The 15,804-nt window shown below is 42.0% G+C and overlaps 1 protein-coding gene across 1 annotated transcript; it reads right to left on the bottom strand.

Annotated features, from left to right (window-relative positions):
- Positions 3,215 to 5,891, bottom strand: LOC8057637 (alcohol dehydrogenase-like 7). Its single transcript, XM_002465684.2, has 9 exons — positions 5,653 to 5,891; positions 5,392 to 5,528; positions 5,147 to 5,190; positions 4,661 to 4,986; positions 4,466 to 4,548; positions 4,292 to 4,367; positions 4,067 to 4,131; positions 3,865 to 3,960; positions 3,215 to 3,756 (listed from the first exon to the last, which is right to left on the bottom strand). Exons 1-9 carry the CDS (start codon positions 5,783 to 5,785, stop codon positions 3,469 to 3,471), a joined length of 1,248 nt encoding a protein of 415 aa, XP_002465729.2. The 5' UTR covers positions 5,786 to 5,891; the 3' UTR covers positions 3,215 to 3,468.

Raw genomic sequence — 15,804 nt, 5'->3', positions numbered from 1 at the left:
TGATAAGTGGATATCCAATCAATTGTAGAGATATGTTTCGAGAAGGGAAGGTGTATGCCTTAAGGAAACATATGGATGACAACTAACCATGCTCGCAACATATGTTGATCAAGAAAGGCGCTATGAAGATGTCATCCACTTGATGATTATTCAAATAAAGAAATGTTTTTCCCAAATGAATGATTGTTGACACAAACACAAGGTTTAACTTAAGAATGGAAACATATGGTGACTTGACACTGAGTAAACAAGGTTAGGGTAAAGAAAATAAGTACTTGGGTAAACACTAAGAAACTCATGAAACCATCAACAATCATGTAATGTGAATCATATGTTGTGGTTACTTATGGATGAAAATTAAGTGTGTCTTGATCACATGGTCACAAAGTTTCTAAGTTAGAGTATCTCCAACAAATACTACCTAAATCAAGGACTGTACTTGCATGAGATGGGGCAAGCCTTCATTTCATCCCACAACTCCAACAATTAGCCCTAAAACCTCAACCCCTACTTATTTATGACATGCAAGACCTGTAAGTCAATTAGATCTGATGGGCATGTTTTTATTTCTCCTTCCTTTCCTTTTTCTTTCTACATGGAGTGCATGGAGTACTCGTGCTCTTCTGGATTCCATAGATCCAATGGGTATGTTTCCTCAAGTTCCTCCACACTGCTACCATTAGGCCCTCACAACCACCCATGCCATCATGACCCTCATCATGGCCATCCATGTTGATGATGTGGATCTCCTCATGGCCAGGCATAGGGGAGGACGACACTCGAGCAAAGCACAATGGATTTGGGATCTCAGCATGGAGGTCGCTAATCTAATGATTGAAAGTCAATTGTCATTAGAGTGTGGATGATAAGTGGCTACGAGAGGAGGAATGAACACGCATAGATGTGCAAAAAAATTAACCATAGGCTCTCCTACTTCAACCATGGGAGAAGCTTAGGTAGTGTTATTTGAGTGACTCCTAGATCTACGGGCTTGACGATGGGGGCATGTTGGACCTTATTTTTTTTGTTCCACCCCTGAGAAGTAGGGTATAGTGTGTTTAGGGGCCCTACTAGAGATGCTCTAACTATCTCAAGGGTTATTGCTCCCATGCATGCAATGTTGGAAGCCCTCAAAAAGTGAAAGTTCAAGTGACGACTAGTTTAAAGACATAGAGGCTCATATATGGTGGGATCTTTTTGCATATCTTTGTATCTTGAGTATAGGTATGCCGCACTATATAGAGGGGATGCATCGTTCGTTGAAAGACAAGGCCAATGTGCTCAAAAATCATTATGAGAAAATGAGAGAAACCCCTAACATGCATTTGAGAGTGCTCAATAAAAAAATTTATGTGAATCTTTAGGCAAAATGTGTATGGAAGTTCCACAGAGTTCATGCAAACTAACTAGTCCCATTTTGTTGAAATTGGCATGTCAGTTTTGGTCGAGTCAGTTTCCAATGCCAATAGTTTTTGGTGGGGGTATTTATACCCCTCTCCTCCCCTATTGGCAAGTTGTTGGTGCCTTTCATGTTCTAACTATTTCAGAAGGCAGTAGAGCTCTCTCCAACCTCCAGTTTGTGGGATTTTTGTAATTTGAGTAAGAACCTTTGGATTGAGTCAAGAAATTTGGTGTGTTAAAGAACTTCTAAGAAATCCTAAGCCTTGAGCACTTGGTGGCTATGTCAAACAACTCATGGAGCATTTTTTACTCTTGCAAACAATGCTTCCTAGACAATTAGGCCTCTCCTGGTGAGCACTAGATCTTCTGGAGTATGTAACATGGGATGTTTACGATGGCTGTGATCTTGCCTCTAGAAGGAAAATAGATCAAGCTAATAAAAAGAGGAAAGTGGTTAAAAGAGACCTGGACTTAACTTAACCCTTGGGTTGCTTTGGGTTTCCTCAATGGAGATAGGGTTCACTTTAGTGAGCCTAGACTTCGAGAAACAACTTCTTGCATCTTTGTTTTGTTCTGCATTTCGTTTACATTCATATCCCATATTTATACTTTTGTTTTTATCTACTTGGTTGTACAGTTGATGTTTGTAAGTATAAGGGCTACATGTCCTTGTTGGTAAACATCTACTCCCTTCGTCATAAAATAGTTGAAGCTTCAGATTTGGACATAGGAATTTAGGAGAAGTGAAAAGGTGTGGCACATAGAAAACAAGGAGAGATAGAAATATATTGTAAAAAAGTGTATTAGGAGAAGAGAAATGTGCATTGAAAAATGAGAATGACAACCATTTTGGGACAAAGTTTGAATCCTATAATGTTGTTATTTTGGATCAGAGAAAGTACATAAGGTCAAACTTGAGATGGTTTGACTTTCCAAGAATCTTGGAGAGTCAAATCATCTCAAGTTTGACATCTGGTCAAACTTGAGATGGTTTGACTTTCCAAGATTTTTGAAATGACTTACTCCCTCCGTTTCAAATTATAAGTCATTTCAAGAATCTTGGAGAGTCAAAATATTTTCAAGTTTAACAAAAAATATAAAGAGAAATATAAAGATTTATGTCATAAAATAGGTACACTATGAAAATATAACTAACAAAGAATCTAATGATACTTGGTTGGTACCAAAAATGTCATTATTTTGCTATATAAATTTGGTCAAACTTGAAAACTTTGACTCTCCAAGATTCTTGAAATGACTTATAATTTGGGACTGAGAGAGTATAATTTAGGATAGAGGGAGTACTAAGTAAGCTAACTGAACTATCACCATTTCTCAGTCTTGGCTTAACCTAATTAACTGAGTAGAGTATGAAAGCACACGCTAACATTATCCATGTATTCTAATGATTTGACTCCAAGGTAGGCACCATATATCTTGATTTTATAGATAAACAAATATTAGCTGCTTATCAGCGCCCAACGAGCTCGTTCATACCTTAAGGCCCCTTTTGAAACTCAAATCCTCCTAAGATCCCTAACTTTTTCAAGCACGAGAAATTCATGGAGCGCTTGTCTTATAAGTCGTATTTTTTCTATCAGCGAATAATGTTTTTTTCTTAAAATAAATCAGTAAACAGTATTTTCAAACCATGCCTTTTCACACGTTTTTCACTCGCATGCTGTGTGTCTATCTCTCACGCGGGTATACCACCTGAAGGTCGGCTTGGGAGTTGGGAGCTTGCCTTTTTTTTTTAGTATAGTTCTGAACGTTTTGAAAGAATATAGTTCTGAACGTTGCTGTTCATACGATGTTCGAATGAGCGATATAGCAGCTGTTCCATGTAGTGATGTCGATACATGACATGAGTAACAAATACGTTATAATTAATCAATTCAGACAACGAAACGAAACTGATACACCAGAGTAACGTCGGCTTTCAGGAACAGATACTCCTGGTCGCTTGTAGCACCAGTTTTCAGCGACGCATCGCATCGCCAAACTGAAAGACGGCAAATTTATTCAGAGCCACAGGTTTGGTCCGGGGCGCGCCGCCCCTGTTGTCCATCACTTGTTGTCCTTGTCCATCCAGATGATGCAGCGCAGACTTTTGCCCTGCAGGAGCAGGTCGAAGGCCGTGTTGATCTCCTGCAGTCCTAGCTCGTGCGTAACCAGCGCGTCCAGCTGCAGCTCCTTGTCCATGCATTTCTTGGCGAGGATGGGGATGTCGGTCTTGGGCTTCATCCCGCCGAAGAGCGTCCCCATGACGCACCTGCCGAACAGCAGCTCCAGCGACGGCAGGCACACTTGGTCGCTGTCCCTTCCCAGCCCCAGCACGATCGTCTTGCCCTTTCCCTGCCGACACCAATTTTTTTCTTTCTTTCAGATGTTACTAACACCTTGCACGAAGTTGCATTGGCTTCGTCGGTTCACAAGTTAATTAGTTACAACGAAATAACGAACCATCTTGGTGCATCTGAAGGCGTCGGTCATCACCGACGGCACGCCGATGCACTCGAAGCTGTAGTCGACGCCGCCGCCGGTCATCTCAACGATCACCTGCAGTTGAACCAACAACAGAGAAGATGCATTTGCAGGTGATGGACTGCTGCTGCCTTCAGATAAGAGATAAGACTGCGACGACGCTAGGATTCATAATCCTTACCTCTATGACGGAACGGTTGTCCAGTTGCGACGGATTGACGAAGTCTGTCACGCCAAACGATCTCCCTGCGATAAAGAGTAGTCAAGAGCGGAGTGGACAATTTTACTTCTCTCCATTCAATTTTGACATATACAGAACAAGCTAGCAGCTGGCACTAGATAATGCATGGTACGTGCGCTGATCTGCTGTCACGAAATGGGAAAGGATATCGATCGATCGACTCGCCTACGTTCTCCTTGTCAGGGTTGAGATCAACACCGATAATCTTGGATGCTCCACACATTTTGGCGCCTTGGACCACCTGCCAACCAAAGTGTGAGTGTGTGACCGCCACAAGTTACAGCGCATGCATATGATTAACACAAGAATAACTAAGATACGTGCAGGACAGGGGCTTACCGCCAAACCGACAGATCCAAGGCCAAAGATGGCAACAGTCGAACCCGGCTCCACCTTGGCCGTCCTCCACGCTGCTCCTACCCCTGAATTATTGAACGTTCTTTCTGTCACTGATCAGCAGTGTGACAGTAGATCGAATAGACACCAACTGATTAATTAAGCTAGTGGTACTTAAAGCTGGCGTTAGCAGCTCACCGGTGCCGGCGCCGCAGCTGAGGAGGCAGGCGAGCTTGGGCGGCACGGCGGGGTCGAGCTTGACGACCTGGTTCACGTCCACGACGGTGTACTCGGCGAAGCTGGACACGGCGAGGAGGTCGTGCAGCGGGCTCCCCTGCGCGTCCCGGAACCTGGTGGTGCCGTCGCGCCGCATCCCGGGGCCGATGACGAACGGCACCGAGTCGCACATGTTGCTGTGCTCCGACGTGCAGCTGCCGCAGTGCGAGCACTGGCCCAGGAACGTCGGCACCACGGTGTCGCCCGCGGCGAAGTCCTCCACGTGCTCCCCGACGCTCTCCACTACCCTGCATGCATTGCAATTGCAATTGCAACCCCCGTGTGCGTGCCGGGTGGATAATTAAATTAAATTAAAAGAAAAACATGGGAAAATCTATCGCTGAAAGAGATATGTCAGAACAAGCGAGGATCGCATGATTCCGCTGGACAAGGAAAAGATGGGCATACCCGTACGCCTCGTGCCCTAATATTCTTGGAAATACTGGTGCCACCTATATATACAAAGTTGAAAAGAATAGAAAAAAAAAAGACTCGAATTGGTTAGTGTTTGCAGCAGGTAGGTAGGGAGCAGTAAACTAAACTTCAGCTATTGAGCTTCCATTCATCTATCAAATTTTCGCTGATTTGTTTTAAAAAAAATACTACTAAATGGCTGGTAAATTTGGTACATAACCTTAAGCGAATGTACTTACCTTAGCTTTCCAGAAGGTGACATCTGTGTGGCAGAGCGAGGTGCAGATGACCCTGATGCGGATCTCGTAGGCTTTCGGCGGATCGACGACGATCTCCTCGACGGTGAGTGGCTCGCCGGCGGCTCTGCATACCGCCGCTGCGTGTTCGGTGCACGCCCCGCCCCGAGCGAGGTGACATCAAAGGTTAGTAGAGGTTAACAGCAGGATCTCGTTCACATCCATCCATGGCGAGTAGAAAAAGCATGGAGGTTGCAGTAGTACCTTTGCAATGGATGGGCTTGGGGCTCCGATCCTCCACCATGGCCAACTGGGAGGGTGGTGGCTGAAGACTGAAGAGATCGATCTCGAAGTGACGAGTGGCCACTGTATTGAGGAGAGCGCGGCCAAGTGCCATATATAGTGTGATGACGAGCTGACGGCTGCTACTTTTCTTTAAAATAAGAAGGAAAACAAAAACAAAAAGACGCCTGCTAATTTGCCTTTGCACGGCCTCTTCAATGACAATGCACCGTCTCTGCCAGGTCTATCCATACTACTAGTAGTCCATTACTAATGGTAGTGAAGGGTTGACGTGTCTGCATTAGTTGAACGATTGAGAAACTTCGTCTGTATCGTGCTGATCTACGCGACAACTCTGTACATCAAGCAGCATTATCACATCGTATCGTACATTCAGACAGCTAGAATTCATGCATAGGCCTTGTTTAGTTCACCTCAAAAAGCAAAAAGTTTTCAAGATTCCCCGTCACATCGAATCTTGTGGCACATGCATGAAATATTAAATATAGACGAAAGCAAAAACTAATTACACAGTTTAGCTGGAAATCGCGAGACGAATCTTTTGATCCTAGTTAGTCCATAATTGAATAATATTTGTCACAAACAAACGAAAGTGCTACAGTACCAAAATCCGAAATCTTTTCGGAACTAAACAAGGCTATAGTTGCGTATCAGAGTGGCTGCTTCGGCTGAGCCAACAAACGGGATGATGCAAACTGCTCCACAGCGGTTTTCCCTTTTCTTTTTCTTTCTCCCAAATTCACAGAAAAGATGCACATCTTAATATCGTTATTATAGACGATGTACTAGTAATCTAGTGGACTTAAAAGTTACAACATGCTGCGGCAACCTGCGAGCACCAGCACCACACAACCAAAGTCTCTTTTGTGACTGTGATCTATGACTAAGGGTACAACGAACATGTTCAAAACTAGTCTCTATTCCGTAACTGTTAACCATCGGTTGCTTTGCCCTTGTCAGTTGTAGTGATGTCTGGACCGCCATGTGGAAAATGCTTGTGCCCGCAGTGTGGGCTCGACTCGGCTGCCGAAAGTCGTCATTGGGTGGTAAAGTTCTACAGTATTTCACACCTTTCGATTATTGGATGTGTATGATTTTCTCCTCGAACCGTGGTACCATATATTGATTCTCCCTGAACTATCATATATAATCGCCGCGGAGGGTGCTTTCAACAGCAATTTTAATGCACCATGTAGTACTAAAGTGGTAAAGTCGTCGCAGCCATAATTAACCAGTGACTGAAAACTGAATCAACATGATAGAGATCCAAAAGGAAGTGACCAAAATCGAAAGCTTCGATCTCACATCTCAGGTTCTAAGTAACTGAACTAAGTATGGTTAATTCGGTATGTGCATTTGGATACCGAAGAAGCCGAAAAAGATCATCCCGTTGTGCAACCTTTACAGGCTCCGTGTGCTTTTCTTCTCCGATGGTGACTCCTGGCTCCATCACTGTTCGCTCTCGTGCAAGGGCCCGCCCTAGGGGTGCGGTGGTTGCTCCAGTCCACCCAAAAAGAAGGGGACCCTTGCTACTCAAGAAGCCAGCATTCCAGCACCGAGGCACATCACCATGGGCGAGGGCCAGTAGGGCAAGGTGGCTCCGCCGCGGATGCCCACCTCACCAAGTTGTCCTCGACTGCCATCAGCCATGGCTGCAAGGTCTGATTCGTTGAACAGCTGCAGTCATAACTCACAACAGAACAAGAGAGGTTTAGAGATATGCTGAAGCGTTACTTTACTTAGCCTTTGGGCCTTGATGCCTTAACTTGTAGCTTGTGGGCTGCGGTTCAATGGTCAGGGCCCATGGACTAGACTGCATATAGGATATTTCAAAGGCAAATTCCACTCTAAACGCAAAATCTAATCGCCAATCAGTCGCGCTCGCTGGCGACCACGCAACACCTGAAAAATGAGCCCGGCCCAATAATTGCCTCACGCCATCGACGGCCTACCTCATTCTTTCCGTTTTGGCAGCACAGTTGGCCGCCAAATTCGGCTTCGTTGCTACACCACCGCGCGTCCCGCCAATAATGGCGGTGGAGGAGCTGCTGCTGTCGAAGATACAGGAGTTGAAGGAGGGCTAGACGGAGCTCAAGCAGGAGATTTTCAAGCTGGTGCCAAAGCAGCAGCAGGGCGCACAGCGCCATGCGTCTTGCCAGCCGGTGTGGCTTGCCCTCTCCGCGGCTCAGTCCGTGGATATGAAATTTTTACTAGAGTTCAAATATACAATAATTAGCCTATGATAAAAATTTTACTATAATTAGACCATAAAAACTATAGCTATGTAATAAATATTGAATACCATAGATCTAAAGCTACATAAAAAATGCACTAAAGCATATTATGTTATATATTCACCGTGTAAATTTACTTATGTAGAGTCCAACAAAATTGAATTATTTGTTTTATGAATTTCTTATTATTTAATATTATTTTTTAAAAAAATTCAATCAAAATAACTAAATAAATAAACAAAACCTATTTTAAAACCGCTTATAACTAGTCAGAGAGGTAAAACGAACAGTTTTTTAACTTCAGAGAGGTGGTTTATCCGATTTGTAGTTTAGAGAGGAAAAACATAACTACGCAAAAGTTGAGGGAGGTAAAATACATTATTTTAAAAATTAAGGATAGTGGTTCACCCGTTTTAGAGTTTAAAAAGAAAAATAAGACTTCAGTAACAGTTGAGCGAGGACAGCTACTAGGCTCGGTCAGATCATGCCAAGGTATTTTTGCAATCGAGCCCAGTGGACTGGAGGCTCAATAAGTTGGGCTTCGTTGCTTCGGCCTCACTATGAGGTGGACCGCATTATTTCTTAGGGCTGAATTCTCTTACCCACGGGAGAGCCAGCCCACACGACATTCTTGAAACTTCAGGTCCAACGACAATGAATGCTAGGGAAGGTGGTCCATGTGATGTTAGCCGTGCATTTCGATCCGCGAAGATGAGTGGCAGTGATTAAAGAAGTCGAACAAAATATGATATAATATACATAATGATATGTTTGAAAAACCTTTTTAAAAAAAGTATACTATTTTTTACTAAAATCATCATATTTTAAAAAGAATTGTAAAATTGATACTTTTTATGCTACAAATATCAATATTTATATAGGTATTTAAATGAATCCCTGTGCTTGGAGAGGGGAGCATTGCCTCTGCTAGCCCTCTAGTTCTCCTAGCTAGCGGCGAAGATGGTGGTCTATTCAATTCCTGCTCGGTAGAGAAGTCGTTCTTCATTAGTTCCATCCAAAAATCCAATTTTTTTTAAAGATTTTCCGTCACATCGAATGTTTGGACGTATGCATAAAGCATTAAATATAAACGAAAACAAAAATTAATTACACAGTTTGCCTTTAATTTGCGAGACGAATTTTTTGAGCCTAGTTAGTCCATGATTGGACAATATTTATCAAATACAAACGAAAATGCTACAGTAGCGAAAATAAAAAATTTTCATGAAGTAAACAAGGCCTGAATGATATTTTTCTCAAAAAGGGAGAAAAAAAAGTCAGCTGACCCTTCCCTTGCTGAGCAATACATGTACTGGTATGTAGAGATTCTGATTTTGCAAGAGCATACGGCAAAGCGTAAGTGCGTAACCTTGAAATGAATCAAGTGAAATGGCTTGCGTTTTACAGCTTAGAGAGGGGAGCGTCCAGCAGATCCAACGGCCCGCTGCCAGTTTTGCTCTCAAGGGCGGTGCGCCCACGGCCCATCACTCAAAATTCAAAGACGCCAAGAGCAGATTCGCTGTTCCGCTGCCGCAGAGAGGCCACAGCCGCACGTCGACGACTCGGCATCGCTCGGTGCCTCGGTGGTCTCAACACTCGCAAAAACGTGGGGTTTAGCGTCCCCCAGCACGCGAACGGCGGCCGTGCGCTCAAGCATATGGACGGACACGGACACGTCTCAGGCGGCGGCGCGGCGCCAAACGCTCGAGCGGACCACTGCTTGGCCGGCGGTGCGTCCCGCTGTAGTGTAATCTTGTTCCCGCGATAAACTCACAGGCCTGCCCAGCTTAGGAACGTTGTCTAATCATAGACTAATTAGAGTCAAAAGATTCATCTCGCGATTTACAGATAAACTGTGTAATTAGTTTTTGTTTTCGTCTAAATTTAATACTCCATGCATGTGCTGTAAAGTTCGATGTGACGGGAAATCTTGAAATTTTTTGACAACTAAACAAGTCTGAATAAAGCTGCGAGATAGCAGGTTCGCATTGGTGAAACCGTGAAAATAGCGTTGGTGTCGCACCACATATGGTGTGTCAGTGCAGCGTCGGTGAATACAAATACAAGAAACGCACGGGATTGCGTTCCTCTGTTTTAGGGGGAAGCAGTTTTTTGGGGTGTACATATTGGGCATTCCTTATCTACACCGTTTAATATGTATCAAGATGTGTGAAACAGTTGGGATAAGTGTGAACACAGTTGAGAGTAGTGCAGCAGCACGAATCTCAGAGCACATTTGGATGGTCCAGATAAGTAATGCTGAGCATGTACATGCTGCATTGTATTACCGGTTTTAGGGCTTGTTTAGTTCCCAAAATGTTTCAAGATTTTGTGTTACATCAAATTTTGCAACACATGCATGAAGCATTAAATATAGATAAAAGAGATAACTAATTGCACAATTTAGCTGTAATTTACGAGACAAATCTTTGAGCGTGGTTAGTCTATAATTAAATAATAATTGTCAAATAAAACGTTAGAAAATATGTGTTTCATTTTGAGAGGAACCTAAACTCCACCTTAAAGTGTGCCAACACCACCAAGTATGTACCAACAAGTGCAAGTGTGTTAGTATTTTCACAATCATTTTCTTCGAAAGGAGTTAATTTAGCTCACTAGGTTATACATGTATGCATATGAACAATGACACCTTGTGGCACTCGATAGCCGCTTAGCCAAAGAATTCCCCTCTTTATAGTACGACTATTTATTCTAAATGTGATCACACCCTCTATGGTGTCTTGATCACCAAAACCAAAACCCTAAGCAATACCTTTGCCTTGATTTTCATAGGGTTTTGTTTTTCTCTTTCTTCTTTTACAAGTTGAGCACTTAATCATCTTGTGGTCATCACGATTATCACTATGATCATCTCTTGCTCCATCACTTCGCATGTACCAACCTCATTAAGTCTACACACACTTAGTATAAAGGTTAGTACTAGGGTTTCATCAATTATCCAAAACCAAACTAGGGATTTCAACGTATTCGATGTCTGCGCGTTTGTAGTGCTCTTTGAATAAGGGTCTGATGCTGAGGGGCGCATCCGGTGACCTCGCGCGAAAAATACTCTCTCTGCGTACGGATTCGGTGTGCATCGGACGCGTTCGGTGCCTACTTAACCGTGTTTGGTGGTTTGAAAGTGACTGTTAGATGTTAGATTCAATTAGGGAACACATGGCTGTCTTCTGAGCACCGGATGCAGGGTTCGAGCGTCCGATGGCTCACTGGCTGCGCATTTGGTGCACCCGACTTCTGTCCAGTGAAAGAGCCAACGACTCTATTTGTTTGAGGGGCTTATAAATAGTTGTTGACCGGCTTAGGGCTCACTCTCTTGGCATTCTAGCATACTTGACATCCTTGTGAGCCTAAGCAAACACCTCCCACTCATCTCTTTTATAGATTAACCATCTTTGTGAGATTGGGAGTGATTCCAAGTGCATTTACTTGAGTGATTGCATCTAGTGGCACTTGGGGATTGATTTGGCTACGGTTTTCTTATTACTCTTGGTGGTTGCTGCCATCTAGACGGATTGGAGCAGCAGATGAGCATTGGTACGAGTTGGTGATTGTTCATGGGCATCTCCTGGTGATTGTGAGGGGTTTTGTGTCTACCTCGACGGAGAGCCAAAGGCAACTTTAGTGGATTGCTCGTGTCATTGAGCTACCACACTTGTGGGTAGGTTCTTGCAGTGTCCTAGTGAGGACGAGGTTCATGCTACACTTCTTAGCCGCCGAACCACCAAGTGTTGGTCGACACAACGGGGACGTAGCGGGTCGGCAAGCTCGTGTACCTCGGAAGAAAAATCAGTGTCTCATTTGTGTTTGATTGACATTCTCCCGGTGATTGATTGTTCACATATTGGTGATTGGTTCATCTCCTACACGGCGGTATAAAATATTTCATCCTCTTCATTTACTTACCGCGAAGTAGTGTAATTAGTTTAGTTGCTTACTTGGTATTGTGTAGCATAGGTCACTAGTGTAGCTTGTAGTGACATAGCTCTTGTGTGCCTAGTGATTATAGCAACTAGAATTGTTGGATAGGTGGCTTGCAAACACCCCATTAGAGCTATAGCAAAAAGCTTTGCTTTGTTATTTACTGACATCTTGCTCTAGTGAGTTTATAGAATTTTTTAAATAGGCTATCCATCCACCTCTAGCCATATTAGGACCTTTCAGCTTGGCATTGCAACAGGGTCCTTGTCACATCTTGTCACTGCTATAGGGCTCTTGTCAGAGCTTGTCACAGGTCTATGACCTTTTTCACAGCTTGTCACGGTGAAAGGGCCATTGTCACAGCATGTCACATCTACATGGCCCTTTTCACAGTTTGTCATAGTTATAGGGTCTTTGTCACAGGTATAGGACACTTGTCACAGCTATAGGGCTCTTGTCACAGCTTGTCACAGTTATAGGGTTCTTGTCGTAGCTTGTCACAGCTACAGGGCCCTTATTATAGCTTGTCACAACTAGAGGGCCTTTGTCACAGCTTGTCACATCTAAACGGTCCATGTCTGTAACACCCCAATATTTCATGTCTCTAAACCAAAGTAAAAATATAGTCTTGGTCATATTTCATGTATCCAAACCAAGGTAACCTGTCACAACTATAGAGCCCTTGTCACAGTAACAGGGTCCTTATTATAGCTTGTCACAGTTATAAGACATTTGTCACAGTTTGTCACACTTAAAGGACCTTTGTCTGTAATATCCTAAAATTTAATATCTCCAAACTAAGGTATCCTCTCACAGCTAGAAGGTCATTGTCACAACTTGTTACAACTATAGGGCCTTTATTATAGCTTATCACACCTAAAGGATCCTTGTATGTAACACCCCAAAATTTGTGATTCATCACACGATGTATTTCTACAAAAATTCAGAGCTTGACCATACGCACTCACAGTGTGAACTTTGTTATAATGTCCCGAGGTATAAATATAAGTTGTTAAGCTATATAAGGTAAAAAGGATTCTTGACCTAGGATAAACCGGACACACCATTTGAGACAGAGGCAGGCCCAAGATTTGAAAACTTATATTCAAAATTTTAAAAGGTAAAAAAAATTGATTCAACTTTATCTTTAAACGTGTATGATTAGTTTTATCTTAAATACCATTGATTTAAAAATTGGTTTCATATTTTTCTGATCTAAAACATTTTTAAAATTTAAATATGATTGATTTTTAATTGTATATGTTTTTTAAGAAAAATTTGTAAAAAGATATATTTTATATTTATAAAGTCTATTTAACATTCCTAAACTAGTCGATTACCTCAATACCTCTGTCACGGATGATATGGCACTACACAAGACTACCGACAATCACGTAGGCTAAAACTATTGGGTGAGTCTAAAACAGGGATTTTCTCTTGACAGGAGAAATCGGACGATCTTGAAAGTTGAAGGGTTTAAAGGATTTTTTCTTCTTTATTCCTTGTTTTTTCTACCAGTTTCCTGGACATTTCTAGGACCCATTTGCGCCTGTCAATGCTAATTTGCAGCGCCTTCACAGCACATACTAGTACCCATTTGCGTCTCTCAATGATATTTTTTTCTCGCTGATAGAAAATGTTTATGAAGCGTTCTGCATATTCTTGTCTGCCATCTTTCTGTATGAGATGCCTCCTTTTTTTTTGTGTACGTACTGCAATTGCACACACAGTGCAATCTTTCCAGCCCAAAGGGACTGGATCCCGGGTCGTCACGCCCACTAACAGCCACCATATCACTTTTTATTTTTTTTTATTATTTAAGAGCAGCAGACGTGGGTAGTTAGAAGTAAAATTGAGGGGATGTTAGGGCACTCACAATGTAAGACTCTATTATAGAGTCTAAGACAATTAATTACATATTATTTATAGTATTTTGCTGATGTGACAACATATTTATTGAAGAAAGAGGTAGAAAAAATAAGAATTCAAGTCCACATTGTTCGAGGTAATAAATAATTTTAGACTCTATGATAGAGTCTGCATTGTGAGTGCCCTTAATAATAGTAGGGGTGAAAATTTTGAATGTTAACTTTGTTAAGTTTATATAATATAGTTATTGGATGGGTAATGGTAGACAATTACTTTATATTATCGTTTTAAATGAATGAGTTAGGTAATTTAGATATAACTTTAGAATTGTTACTTTAGGTTTCTTTCGTTATGGAAAGTGCGGGTGTTCTTTTTTAAGAAAATGATTCAATGGTTCATGTTGTCAATAATATTTAGCCCACCGAATTGATGGCTGAGTGTTTCTTTTCTTTGCAATAGTTCTACACTTATTTTGATGGTCGAGTGTTTCTTTCTTTGCAATAATCTAGGATTTCTTTCTCTCTCTCTCTCTATGAAATTGGGGGCTTCAATAGTCAATTAATAACAGTAAGATAAGATTATGAGATATACACTGTGTCCTCGAAAGAACGTAATTCTAGGTGCGTTGAACAAACATTTATCTAGATTTATAGCAAGAATTATACTATTTTAGGGATAGAGAGTGGATCATAATTTACCTCTTTAACACGGTATATGTTAGCACCATCCTCTATGAATTTCTTCATTTCTTTTAGAAAATGAACTTAAAAACAAACTAGGATCCCTCAATTTTCAAGACACAACCAATTGTAACTGATTGGGATCTTGTTCATGCACTGAAGACACACTGTTTAGCTCAAAACACATCCTTAAGGAGTTAAGGATATGCATATGCTAGTATACCACAACAATATAAAGTCAGAAAAGCAAACTCAGAAACTGATGCCGCTTATGACTAATAAGCTACATTTTTGAAATCCAACAATAGAAACGTAAATGGATCAGATACAGATAGATATCATCAATATATATTTGTTTTTATATTTTTAATCAGATCAAATTAGAATACGAATAGTATGACAAATATGATACAACTGAAAATATCGACATCATAAATATAAGATTTAAGTATTTGAATACAAATATAATATTATATATTAAATATCCGAACTTAGATACAAATAATTTAAACTTCTCTAAAGAAATTTGGTCTCAAATACTATCAGAAAATATCTGCATAATTTGCACCGGCAAATAGTAGCGTAGCGACTAGCGACGATAAGATGAAACCACACCGTATCCCATCCTCCCAAGTCTTTTTCATATTTTTTCTTCTTTCAAACAGCGAGATGGGAGTTGAGAGATATCCTTTGCGTGCTACTGCTCCAGTAGACCAGCACGAACTCCAGCCTAGGTGGCCCCATCTGAAGAGACGATTCTGCCCCCGCTCGGTCAAAGCCACCCTTTCGGTCAAAGCAGCTTCCCGTGCGTGCTGTCGTATCGTAATCGTAATTTAAAAGCTGGAAAGCGATTGGAGCATTAAACAAAAGAGCGCGATTACGGCTCCACATGGCTCCCCGCTAAATGGCCCTCGTAATCTCTCGGGACTTGTCTTTACGCCTCGCGTCCCCTTGCTGATCGACCACATCTTTTCATCCCGCTTGCCTGCCTCCGTGCCATGCCATGCCCACTTTGGCTGCTTGGGTTTGTCTATTTGTCTAATCCGAGGAGGAGTAGATCAAGTAGAGTAGGAGTAGATTACTTGGGGCTTGCTGCTCCTCCTCCTTCTCCTTCGACTGCTTTCTAGCGGCAGTATCTTACTTTGATGGTGCGTGTGTGTGTGGTCCATCCCCTAGCGCCCTGTGGATTGTGTGTGTGTGTGTGGTGCTGGTGCCGTACGGTTTCTTGTTGCGGCAGTGATTGCTTCCAGGGGGCCATGGCCAATCTGGCTGCTTCCGCTTCGGGCCTTGTTTAGTTTCCAAAAAATTTTTGTAAAATTTTTCAGATTTCCCGTCACATCGAATCTTTAGACGTATACATGAAGTATTAAATATAGATAAAAATAAAAACT

The sequence above is a fragment of the Sorghum bicolor genome, chromosome 1, assembly GCF_000003195.3.
Source record: "Sorghum bicolor cultivar BTx623 chromosome 1, Sorghum_bicolor_NCBIv3, whole genome shotgun sequence".
In the NCBI taxonomy this organism is placed as follows: Eukaryota; Viridiplantae; Streptophyta; class Magnoliopsida; order Poales; family Poaceae; genus Sorghum; species Sorghum bicolor.
This window is presented reverse-complemented; position numbering and strand designations above follow the sequence as displayed.

What these genes read in the sequence shown, in the direction of transcription:
- LOC8057637 (XM_002465684.2), bottom strand. Translation starts at nt 5,785, where the DNA reads ATGGCACTTGGCCGCGCTCTCCTCAATACAGTGGCCACTCGTCACTTC. An exon ending in TTAGGGCACGAGGCGTACGG is followed by an intron (nt 4,987 to 5,146) that starts GTATGCCCATCT and finishes CAATGCATGCAG; the next exon opens with GGTAGTGGAGAGCGTCGGGG. An exon ending in CCCTGACAAGGAGAACGTAG is followed by an intron (nt 4,132 to 4,291) that starts GCGAGTCGATCG and finishes TCTTTATCGCAG; the next exon opens with GGAGATCGTTTGGCGTGACA.